We start from the raw sequence: 13,283 nt of genomic DNA, 5'->3' as shown, positions 1-13,283 counted from the left end.
GACTTTTTGAGGAGAGACTAATGTTTTCTTTTTATTTAAGTGCTCTAGTAGACTTATCAATCAGTCACTTCTATAAATAGCATAATCATTGACCTGTTCATGTCTATAAGATCCTTTTCCAGAAGAACGCATATTGATGTACAAACTCGTTGCTAGTTTTTAAAATGTGATTATGTTATAATACGGTTTTGACTGCTTCTATACTATAGACATTTTCTTATATTTTATTACCTACAAATAACTTCATTGAATGATGTACTAGATTTACCCAGCCAATCTCCTAATGCTAGACGTTGGAATAGAATTCAGTTTCCCGTGTTATAAAATAGCGCTGCATTAACCATCTGTGTGCCGTAATCTTTGCGCATACTCTTAGTTGTTTCCTTGTACTGCATTTATATTTGTGTCCTGACCTTTTTTTTTTTATATTTATTTATTTTTGAGAGAGAGAGACAGAGTGCAAGTGGGGGATGTGCAGAGAGAGAGGGAGACACAGAATTCAAAGCAGACTCCAGGCTCCGAGCTGTGAGCACAGAGCCCGACGTGGGGCTCAAACTCACAGACTCATGGACCATGAGATCATGACCTGAGCCGAAGTCGGCCACCCAACTGACTGAGCCACCCAGGCTCCCCTGTGTTCTGAAACTTTTGATCTCTATTACCAAACATTGCTCTAGTGTGTTGATTCCAGTTTATACATCTGGGAACTTGGTAGTCTCTTTTAAGGTATTTGGGTAGAGAGGAACAACACTTATAATAGTTAGTGACCCTGGGGCGCCTGGGTGGCTCAGTCGGTTGAGCGTCCGACTTTGGCTCAGGTCATGATCTCGCGGTCTGTGAGTTCGAGCCCCACATCAGGCTCTGTGCTGACAGCTCAGAGCCTGGAGCCTGTTTCAGATTCTGTGTCTCCCACTCTCTCTGCTCCTCCCCTGCTCACTGTCTCTCTCTCTCTCTCAAAAATAAACATAAAAAAAAATTTTTTTTAATAATAAAAAAAAAAAAGAATAGTGACCTGACCTCCCATCCCCTCCTCTCCCTCCCCTCCCTTTTTCACTTCATAGATATTTGTTCTAGATTATTTTCTTTTTCTCATGGGAAATTTTCCTTCACCAAACACCATAGACAGCAGTGAATAAGTTAGTTCATTTGTCTTTTTGAATTTGTATTTATTATCTTTAGAAGCTTTGTCTTCTATGTTGATGGTATAAATAAGACTTTCCATAAAATTTACATTTCACTTGTTGGCTGCATTGAAGTACACACTTCACTATGTAGTTCTTAAAAGTCTCAAAATTCTTAAAATTCAATTCTTTGGTTTGAATGAATTCTGGCCTATAATACTGAGGTTGTTGTTATTGAATATATAATTAGAAAACTTACATTTTAGGAGTTTAGTCCTCAGTCGGTGGATTATAACCTGTATTCATTCAGGTGCTAATTCTTTCCCTTCCCCACCCCCCTTTTCTTCTTTTTGAGGAACAGTTTCACACTTAAATTTTAATTTTATGCAAACTGGAAACGAAAAAAAAAACCCTGAATTTATGTTTCCACACAAGTCCCAGCGTTTAAAGTCATCCCCATAGAAGACCCTAATCCCTTACTGTGCTAGACATTGAGGAGGGCCCTGCAGATAAAAAGGTAGCGCCCTGTGGAAAGAGTTAGGCCTGTGACCAAGACTAAAGACTAGCTATACAGAGTGAAAGAACAACTGAAAGAATGTACGAGGTACAGCACTAGTCCGGGGAAGGTGGAAGTAGCCAGCCTCACAGACTTCTATTTCCCTGTCCAGATGACCTTTGCTGTTTTGTTTTGTTTTGTTTTGTTTTGTTTTGTTTTGTTTTGTTTTTTAAAGAAAAGAAAACAATTTCTAAGTTCAACTTTCCTTTAGGGATAAGCAGTCTCTGAGGTTTATCACCATTTTTTCTCCTTCACCCTCTCTTTGCTCTGTTGGACACCTCCTTCCAGTGTTTTGCTGTATATTTGAGCCAGCAGTCTGAAGAGCACAGTCATGTGAGAGTAGCCTCTTGTGAGGCTGGAAGCCAGAGGAATCGTTATATTGAAGTATACTTTTTAACCCAGTTGGTGTACTTCATAACCTTTGTAGTGCTACAAATAGATAATATGGGGGGCGCCTGGGTGGCTCGGTCGGTTAAGCATCCGACTTCGGCTCAGGTCATGATCTCACAGTCCGAGGGTTCGAGCCCTGCGTCGGGCTCTGTGCTGACAGCTCGGAGCCTGGAGCCTGCTTCAGATTCTCCCTCTCTCTGACCCTCCTTCAGATGTCTTCAGATGTCTCCCTCTCTCTCTGACCCTCCTCCCCTGTTCATGCTCTGTCTCTCTCTGTCTCAAAAATAAATTAAAAACATTAAAAAAAATTAAAAAAAAAACAGATAATATGGTTGTGATAATCCTAATCCTTCCCTTTCTGCCGAATAAACCAGTGCTCTTCTTTTTGCCCTCTGACTTGGACCACTACTTAAACGTGTTAAATAATTTATAAAGCACTATGGACTCCATTTGTTTGAAAAGGAACATATAATATGGAATGATGTATGAGATGTGATCCTATCATACTTGAAAAATCCCTATCTTGGATTGTGGATTTCTGAAAAAGTAATATGTTTGACCTACCAGAACTTTTTATGAATTCATTCTTTCTCATGGTGTAATTTTAGCCTTTAAAAGCGATTGGCCTGATTATTTTGGGGTATTTGTCAAAGAGCGGTTTTGTTTTGTTTTGTTTTAAAAGAGTATCCCCCACCCACCACACCCTTCAGGTTGTGAATTACAGCATACTACAGAAACAGGCACAAAACAACGATACACATGGCTCAGTGGTTTATGATAGCCAACATTCATGTAACTGTAATCTAGATGAAGAAATAGAAAATGAAACTTTTCATATCTTTAAATACTAGTTGTACTAAACGCATTTCATTTTCTACTTACTGTATACAGTATGATGTCCATAGGTGATCTGTTAAAAAGAATCTGTCACAATTCAAATTTTAGTTTGAACTATCTTTTCTTTCTTTTTTTTTTTTTTTTTTAATTTTTTTTTTTTAATGTTTATTTATTTTTGAGAGAGACAGAGACAGAGTGTGAGCAGGGCAGGGCCAGAGAGAAAGGGAGACAATCTGGAGCAGGCTCCAGGCTCTGATCAAGCTGTCAGCACAGATCCTGATGCAGGGCTCGAACTCACAAACCGTGAGATCATGACCTGAGCCGAAGTTGGACGCTTAACCAACTGAGCCACCCAGGTGCCCCTCTATCTTTTCTAATACACTTTCTAATATCACCTTTCATGGTGATAGTCTTGCAAAATTAGTTCCTAAGACCTGTAACAAACATGAATGAAGCAGCCCCCTCATCTGCATAATGAATATACTGTTATTTTGATATAGTATTTTTACCTTCTTATTGAACATTTTCTTATATTCTAAACATGTCAATTTCTTTTTACATATATACAGATAGTTTATTATTTGTATACATTATTGGGAGACAGACTGCTTTATGTTTGTTTGTAATTTTGTCTTAAAATGTTACAAATGGATTTTTATTTTTATTTATTATTTTTTTAATAGGAAATTTATTGTCAACTTGGTTTCCATACAATACCCAGTGCTCATCCCAACAGGTGCCCTCCTCAATACCCATCACCCACCCACCCTTCCCTCCCACCCCCCATAAACCCTCAGTTTGTTCTCAGTTTTTAGGAGTCTCTTATATTTTGGCTCCCTCCCTCTCTAACCATTTTTTTTTTTCCTTCCCCTCCCCCATGGTCTTCTGTCAAGTTTCTCAGGATCCACATAGGAGTGAAAACATATGGAATCTGTCCTTCTCTATATGACTTACAAATCGATTTTTAAAAAGCCAACATTTACACTTTAGCATTTATTCTACCTCTGAAGTTATTTATGTGCTTTTTTTCCTTTTTTTCAGATACTTCCATTGACATTTCTTTTCACACTGTGTATTTATTATACAATTAAGGCATGAGTATATTCCAAATTACTAAAGAGTCAAGCAATGCAGTAGTGTAGTATACATAACAAAATGTGGAAATGTCCTTTTGTCCACCCCTCAGAAGTAACTTGTCAATTGGCCAGCCTTCCAGCCTTCTTTCTGTATATTTGTATCCATATAGTTTTTACATATACACCTATTATCTTGATTATTTTATCCTCTACATGTTTCATACTCTATGTTATGGTCTGTGGCTTCCTTTTTTACTTAATGTGAAATAAATTCACAGGGAAAGATCAGTGCCTTTTCTCTTTAATTAACATATTTAAGTGCTGGTGTCCTTGGAATCTCCAAAGTTGAACATTGATTTTTTTTTCAATTCTTGAGTTCATATTTTAAAAATTTATTTGTGTTTCAGTTTATTGCGATCATTGTTTTCTAGGTGCTCACACTGTTCCATCTTTGACCAGTGGGAACTCCTTTACCTTGTCTCCCAGGTCATAGAACACCCCTTGCTAGTCTTGGATTGTATTCAGGCAAAGCAAGACTGTGCAGGCTTGCATAGCGAGATCCCTGTCCGAGCCCTAGATTTGTTATTTTAGAGTGGAACCATCATTTGGAAATTACCCCCTCTGATCAGTAATATGTAAAAACTTTCGATTTCAACCAAAACCCCAAACTAGACATTTTCATTTCTTAGTTCATAACCATAGCGGCTACGCATATAGTGACATCTTGTTACACACTGATCCTATTGCCATAAATTACAATCCCACAACAGTGTGTATTCTGGTAAAATCACTAGTGGTGTCCAGAATCGTTGGTTGTATAGCTTAACAATCCTCAGAGATTGTGTAGTGGTCAGTCCTCTCATTCTTTAAAGAGGGGGAACCAAGAGTGCCAGGAGGGTGGTGATGGGATTATAGAGGCAGAGTGTCCATTCCCTGGCCACAGCCCAGGCAACGAGTAGGATTGTTGTTGTCTTGGTAGAAGGCATTTTAAGCCCCAGAGGGATATTATACAAGAAAGGCATGGCCTTTCTGTGCCTTTGTGAGTTTTTGTACACAGGTGCAAATGTTGGCACGCTGACTAGTTTGCCTCAAAGGTTTGTTATGTATTTTGTGATCCAGGCATATTTCCAAGAAGTTTTTTCCCTTTAAACAAAAAAAAAAGTGTCTGTGTTTTGTGTGTGTGTGTGTGTGTGTGTGTGTGTGTGCGCGCGCGCGCGTAAATATAAATGACTGAGTTGTTTCATGGTATAAACACTATCTAATTTTCATGTATTTTGAAATATTCTCTTGTATAAGTTGCTAGTTAATTAAAGGTACATCTCTGTAATATCTTGTACCCCCAAACTGGAAGCTTCCATATACATGTGCCTCTTTTAGAAGAAAATTGTCTTCCTCTAATTCTTACAGTTGAAGGCACAGACTTGTACATCCTCCACCCATCTTCTCTTCAGTGTTTGGAATAGTTTATGTTAGTGTAAAAATGAATCTCTTTAGAAAGCCCCTTAGCAGTGCTGTTTCCAGTTCTTGGAAACCTTTCCTGTGTCTTGTATAGTCCATAGTACTCTGGCAGGGAACAGAAGTGTTCCACCTTTTCTACAGGATTAAAGATACTGGAGCTTGGCGTTTTGCTTTTAATGTGTTTAGTTCAATTAGTTTTCTATATTCACATAATTGAAAAGTTGCTGCTGAATTTTACGTTACATAAGAACATTCTAATGAAGGATAAGCATAATTAGCTTATGTGAATCTTGTTTTGAAAATAGATTGTAAATTTAAGCGTTTTATATACAAATGATTTTATTATCAAAGTGTGTACAAAATCACTGCAATCTGTGTATGACCTGGTGAAATTTTCCTACTTACTACCCTTTTACTTAGGTTTCTGATGGAGCATGAATGTGTTTTGTTTTTCTTCTTTGAGTTGTTTACTTTTAGGAGTCATTAGTTATCAAAAAACTTAGCTTTTCAGTTGGAGGGGTCAGGGAGAATCTAGGAAAATCCCATTTGTTTTAATATTTTGGAATTCCTGAGAAACATTTATTTATGTTTTCTGGAACATTTTGTGCTCTGAAATAACCCCTTTCCTAGAGCTGATGGCACACAATGAAGATACTCTTTATTCATATTTGAAAATTCAAAAAATACTTTTAAAGGAGTATTTCTTTGTGCTTAATAGTTATATTGAACTTAATTAGTGTCATGATATTTTTCATATTTTGGTCTAGTTTTTCACAAGTAAAAGTTTATTATATTAAATGACTTTGAGCTTTTCTCTTTTTAAATTTTTTTTTTTTCAACGTTTATTTATTTTTGGGACAGAGAGAGACAGAGCATGAACGGGGGAGGGGCAGAGAGAGAGGGAGACACAGAATCGGAAACAGGCTCCAGGCTCTGAGCCATCAGCCCAGAGACCGACGCGGGGCTCGAACTCACGGACCGCGAGATCGTGACCTGGCTGAAGTCGGACGTTTAACCGACTGCGCCACCCAGGCGCCCCAAGCTTTTCTCTTTTTAAAACCCATTAGAAGGTTTTAAAAAACAACGTCTTGATTATTAAATTTTTGCTATTTGTGAAGACTAGGTTACCACATAAAAGGAATACCACATATTCAGTATGAAGGAATCTGCCTATTTCCTTCCAGTAAACTTCCCTTGCCCTATAATACTTATAGTCTGGTGGCATTATTTGTTGGGATGAGAAATCTGTCACACAATGTCACAAACATTCTTCAAGTCAGCAGAAGAGACAGAATTCTCCCTATTTGACTAAGTGAAAAGCATTTGTCGATTCGTCCCCTTTGAAGAAAATCATACATCTGCGCGTATTCACTCCCTTTAGACCTTCAGCTGTGTATTCTACTGCATACATGTACCCATCATCTTTCCAGAGTTTCACGGACATAGTTGAATTGTTAGCTATTTCTGATTTTGATTTCAGAAATGGGCAACTTCTCAGTTACTTTAAAAAGGTTTTCAGAGTATGTAGTAAAGGGTAGGAGGTTTGTTGTTATTTTTTAATAGGTTAGGGATTTCTATTTGAATTTGAAAATTCAAAAGGTATACATAAAGAAGTCTTCTCATCTTTGGTCCACAATCATCCTGTTCCTTTCCCTGGTAGCAGTAATTTGGGGGTAATGCTTACAATTCAACATCAAATAGGAGGAAATTCTAAACATTTTTATGAATTCTACTTCGTTATGCTCATTAATTTCTGCCTAATCAAATTTTACAGAAATAAATGGTGACTGGCAAAGAGCTGATGCTGTCTGGAATAAAATGCAAGAAGAAAATATTATTCCTCGTGCAAAGACCTTAAGATTATTAGCAGAAATCCTTAGAAACAATAATCAGGAGGTTCCATTTGATGTACCTGAGGTAATTTGTTTTTAACTGTAAGCATAACAGATTTTGTTGTCAGTATAACGTTAGGGCATAGGTGAGCCCGGTTTTATACTAAAAAAATCACTGTGTATACCAGTTTTTGTTTAACTGAAGAATTTTGTTTTTAAGTTGTGGTATGAGGATGAAAAGCATTCCCTGAGTTCATCACCACCTTCACGTGAAGAAGCAAATATCCAGAAAGATCTGTTGAATGCCTGCCAACGAAAGAAAAGCAAAGGTAAACCTGTACACAGGGATCTAATAGTAGCATGAGATCCAAGTCCATTTAACAAATTAGAAGTGCTCTAGGACAGAGATGGAACTTGTATAAATTACTTTCTTTCATTTTTTAAATTAACAAAGATATTTTGGGATAGTTGGGAAAACTTATATATAAACTGAATAGTAGATAATAATAAGGAATTATCTCATTTTGTTTTTATGTTTATTTTTTTAGTAATCTTTATGTCTAGTGTGGGGCTTGAACTCATGACCCTGAGATCAAGAGTCGCATGCTCTTCTCACTGAGCTAGCCAGTTGCCCCATCTCATTTTTATTAGGTATGATAGTGGAATTTACGACTTATAGGGACAATATCCTTAAATGTTGAGATCTATAATGAAGTACTGAGAGATGAAAAAAAAATCAAGATATCTATAACTTGTTTTAAAATATCTAAGCCAAAGTGATCAAGCACCATTCCAAGGTTAGAGGCTGGACGTGAACCCTGTGTCTTGCTCATCTTCCTGTTTTCTAGCAGTAAACTTCTGACGTGACGTGCCTACCACCTTTATGACTACTTTAAAAATTTTATGACCATCTTGAACACTCTGATAGCAGCTTGCCTATTACGTTGTAGACATTTCCATTTAGACTTCATTGTACTCTTTCAGAATCATACATTACTGTTGTTTCCCTTTTTTTGTTGTTAATTTTTCTCCATAGCATGCTAGCATGCTCTTTAATTCTTTCAGTTTTGTGTGGATTTTCAAGTATGCTTTATGATACTTAAACCATTAACGTAGATTTTTATTCATTTTAGTATTGATCATTTTGAGCTCTGTTCAATAGAAAGGAATCAATTTAGAAATTTATAATTTCTTCTTATTTCTTAACTGAATTTTGTGACACTGACGTAAAGTGTACAGGGTCACGAAGAGTAACTTTATCCTTTGTGTCATTTTCCTTTGCTGCATACTCACCCTATACATCCTTGAGTCCTTATCTTATATATGGTAAACCTAAATATAAAATTAATTATGATCATCAATACCAATTAAATACTCCAGTGGAGTTTTTATTTGACTGAAACAAATATGAAATTAGTATATAGTTACTTTTTGAAGACTCTAGAGCTCCTTCATATATTACCTTTTTAAAAATTGTTGTTTTGGGGAGCACCTGGGTGGCTTAGTCACTTAAAGGATCTGACTTCAGCTCAGGTCATGATCTCGTGGTTGGTGGGTTTGAGCCCCACATCAGTCTCTGTGCTGACAGCTCAGATCCTGGAGCCTGCTTCAGATTCTGTGTCTCCTTCACTCTCTCTGCCCGTCCCCCACTCACGCTCTGTCTCTCTCAGAAATTAAATAAACATTTAATTTAAAAAATTGTTTTTAAATGAAAACCTTAACTAGTTAACTAGATAAATATAATGTAGTGTTTATTATAAACGTGGATATATACCCCAATTCTGGTTTTAGTATGCAACTTACATTTATTGTACTTGTTTTATCCTGTTAATTCTTCAGAGTTTTTATTCACAAATCTCAGGATTTGAGTGCTTAGCAAAATATGAATACTTTGGAATTTGAATGCTTTGCATGATAGCACTTTATCGAATTTCTGGTAGTTTAGCATCCTTACCAACTTTTACACCAGAAACCTGTGGTGAATGAGTGTGGCACTTTACAATGATAGCCCCTTCCTTCTTTTCCCTCCTTCCTTCCCTCTTTCAATCCTTCCTTCCTTCAACTAGTAGAGAATAATAAACAGACATACCGATTTCTTACAATGCCTATAGTTTTAGAAAACAGTAAGATTTTCTAGATTGTTTTGTCAATCTTAAATATTCGAATTATACTTATATTTCCATTCAGGAAACCATGCTTGTTGGGGAGTAAACAAAAATTGCACTGCATTTAACCTCTTAGCTCCCTTAAAAGGGAGCACTGTGTACAGAATGACAGATTTTATCTGTTCTCCTTGGTTAAGACGCAGATATTAATGTCATACCTTTTCTCTCTTGTTTTCTCTGAGTTTACCTTGAAAGAGGGTTTTTCACATTGTCACTTCAGTTTAAATTGAAGGGCTCCTACAAACTCCCCTAACTTAGAAATACAAGTGTAATGTCTGCTTGTTCAGAAACCTCTAAAGTAGCTCTGAATGTTTTTTTGAGCATTAATATCGTGTTCCCTCCTAATTGTATGTACTGCATTTCCTTACATTGAGCTTTATACCTATAGAAGTTCGTACGTGTAGTTCACTTATGCCCTCTCTTTTGTGGTTTGTTTATACACACCAGAGAGTGGATTATAGTTTCAGTTGGATGTTTATAGCCAGGCAATTTTATTTCAGAAAAGTAAGTGACTGAAAAGTGTAGTTACTTCTCTTTTGGTAACATCTTTTCATTCACTGACAGTTATTGTGAACAAGTGAAATAAAACTGTTAATCAGTCAAACAAATGTTGCTTAGTTTACTTGTTAGATACCTGTATATTTGAAAATTGTATGTTTTTGTATAAGTCCTGTCGTAGCCAAATAATTTGATCTCCTAATTTTAGAATTATAGGCTATATTCATTTTAATGCTATTGTGTTGAAATGTTAACCATTGTAACCACCCACTTATAGATTAAAGAGTGCTTTAAAATGCATCTTTTGCTCCCCTCAATCTAAATTATAACTGTGGTTTATTTGGACTTTAACACACATTTTGCAGCTTATTTTGAAACTGGTATCATCTTTTGACAAACAAATTCAGAAGAGCTCTTTTTCATTTTTATTGGCATGAGAATAATTTATTGACTTCAGAAAACTAGTATGAAAAGTCATTTTAAAAGGAAGTCCTTTCAGGTACCTTCCATGTGGATTAAGTAGAGTTTCCAAAGCTGTGACTTTGTGTTTACAAAGATGAGAAGGGTGACGGCATCTGCTGTTTAGGGTCAGTGTGTGTGTGTGGAGAGTGGTATGGTGGCTGAGTATTGAAACAAGGAGAAATAATAATGTGGTTTGGGGGCCGTGTTCTAGGGTTTCTTCCCTCCTTTTTTGCCATTTCAGAGTAATGTCACCTCATTTTATGTTTTTTTCCTTCATAGATGCATATAGTATTTTCCTGAAAGCACACAAGCAAAACATTGTGCTGAACAATGAAACTTATGGCAGTCTTATAAAATTACTTTTGGAGAAGGATAGCTTCTTACAAGCAATGCAAGTGAAAGATGTGTAAGTATTAGTCTCTTTATTAAACCTGTCACTTAAAAAAAAAGTATCAGCTCTCATTAGAATTTTTCTAATGATTTGTACTGGTAGCAGCTGCTTAATTATCCTCAACTACACACAAAAATCCTATGAAATGGTTTTCTAATTTTATGGGTTTCTTTTTAACCTACAAAAAAAAAAAAAAAAAAAAAAAAACACCTTTACTAGCCCTGCACAGTGCAGTACATTTTATTTGCCTAATATAACTTTGCCACTCATTTATCATGTCCATATACAGAAAAGTAATTGCTTTTTCTTCATCATACTCTGTTTCTTGTTCAGCAGCTAGATCTGTGAACCTTTTTTGGTGGGAGGACCCTAATATAATGAAAACACCCAAAGGCTTTGAACTTAGGCAAGGGTTCGAATCTTACTTGAAATTTCTATTGGGGAAATTGCCTCCCATCTGGGAGCCTCATTTTTTCTTTTATGTGATGAGGAGATGATAATAAGACTTACATTAGAGATCTCTTCTAGGTGTTGAAGAACATAGAGTGAAGTAGAGAAAATATAGGTGCTCAACACATTTTATTGAATGACTGATTTTACTTATTTTTTAAAAAATGTTTATTTGGGGGGTGGGAGGGAGAGAGAATCTCTGTCGGCACAGAGCCCGAGGCAGGGCTCTGTCTCACAAACCACGAGATCATGACCTGAGCCGAAATCAAGTCAGGGGCTTAACCAACTGAGACACCCAGGCACCCCTCAGCACATTTTAAATGCCTTTCTCTTTGCCCTTCTGTTGTGTTTTTTGTTTGATTTTGGACTTTTTACAAAAAAAAAAAAAAAAAAAAATCTGTGTGGTGGTCATGGTAGGGGTTTTGTTTCTCTGGCTAGTTCCTCAGAGTAAAATACTTCGTTAATCAGAACAAGAGTGAAGTTTTCGTACCTGGTGTGTCAGGTAATGGACTCTGTTGTCTTATCCCCAAGAAGTTAATGCGAAAAGTTGAGTTATTAACCAGAAAGGGCCTAGAAAGGAATAGATCACAGTCACCTGCCCGGGAATATAGAGCTGTTCTGGTGATGAATCAATAACCTAATTTTCAGTGGCAAAGGTCAGCCTTTTCCTAACGTATTACAAATTCTTAAATAATCTCTCTTGGCTCAACGTTGGCCTTCAGAATTTTTAAGTCACAGTACTTTTGGAATATTAGAATCCTGAATAGAAAGTGGGTGCTTGGCATTCTTGCAGTTTGCTGGAAAATTTGGTGTTAATGCTAGTGTTATGTTAAAGTTATGCACCATAGGGGCGCCTGGGTGGCTCAGTCGGTTAAGCGGCCAACTTCGGCTCAGGTCATGATCTCGCGGTCCGTGAGTTCGAGCCCCGCGTCGGGCTCTGTGCTGACAGCTCAGAGCCTGGAGCCTGTTTCAGATTCTGTGTCTCCCTCTCTCTGACCCTCCCCAGTTCATGCTCTGTCTCTCCCTGTCTCAAAAATAAATAAACGTTAAAAAAAAAATTAAAAAAAAAAAGTTATGCACCATAGGGTCATATTTACTGTTTGTATTTCTTTTTTTTTTTTTTAATTTTTTTTTCAACGTTTATTTATTTTTGGGACAGAGAGAGACAGAGCATGAACGGGGGAGGGGCAGAGAGAGAGGGAGACACAGAATCGGAAACAGGCTCCAGGCTCCGAGCCAACAGCCCAGAGCCTGACGCGGGGCTCGAACTCCCGGACCGCGAGATCGTGACCTGGCTGAAGTCGGACGCTTAACCGACTGCGCCACCCAGGCGCCCCTACTGTTTGTATTTCATTACATTTTGAAAAATGTATCTGACTGTACTTGTCTGGAAATACATAACACACCCATGTACAGTGTGTATACGTATAGTATATATAGATGTATATATACAAGTATAATATATACTTATACACACACATGCACACCATATATATCTGTGGTCTTCAACCATCATTTGTATGTCCTATATCAAGGACAGTCACACTAAGACTTTTTGAAAGTTCAGGTTTTTAATGTATTCTGTATCCCATTTGTGTTTTTACTCAGTTGCTAATTAAATTACGTATCTCTAGAATACTCGAGACATGCTCCATTAGTGACTTGGAAAATTTTACATTGAACAGCCTATTGCCATCTGTAATCATTGAAGTCATCAAGGGGATGTGGCATTTTCCTAAAATTACTTTTCTCAGAAAATTATTACCTAAACTCTCTATCCTAACACTGCCCATAGTAATCAAAGGCATTCTGAAGCAATAGTGATTTAGGAGGAAAGGGAGGCAGCGTAAAGAGAAGAGCATTTTGTGTTGTGAACTGGGTGTGATTAAGTGAAGGGGTAGAAGCAAAGAAGAAAAGTTTTTTTTTTTTTTTTAACTTTAAAAAGAAAACATATTTATTTTTGAGAAAGAGAGAGAGAAAGAGACAGCATGAGCAAGGGAAGGGCCGAGAGAGAGAGGGAGACACAGATTCCAAAGCAGGCTCTAGG

At 37.0% G+C, this 13,283-nt stretch overlaps 1 protein-coding gene across 1 annotated transcript in view; it reads left to right on the top strand.

Moving 5' to 3' along the window:
* The window catches only part of LRPPRC (leucine rich pentatricopeptide repeat containing), a 111,272-nt gene that overhangs the window by 79,455 nt on the left and 18,534 nt on the right, over positions 1-13,283 (top strand). Inside the window, exons 28-30 of the mRNA XM_047852743.1 lie at positions 7,213-7,355; positions 7,491-7,599; positions 10,675-10,801. Coding sequence (XP_047708699.1) covers positions 7,213-7,355; positions 7,491-7,599; positions 10,675-10,801 — 379 coding nt within the window. The remainder of the gene's footprint in view (positions 1-7,212; positions 7,356-7,490; positions 7,600-10,674; positions 10,802-13,283) is intronic.

Source organism: Prionailurus viverrinus, chromosome A3 (genome assembly GCF_022837055.1).
Source record: "Prionailurus viverrinus isolate Anna chromosome A3, UM_Priviv_1.0, whole genome shotgun sequence".
In the NCBI taxonomy this organism is placed as follows: domain Eukaryota; kingdom Metazoa; phylum Chordata; class Mammalia; order Carnivora; family Felidae; genus Prionailurus; species Prionailurus viverrinus.
This window is presented reverse-complemented; position numbering and strand designations above follow the sequence as displayed.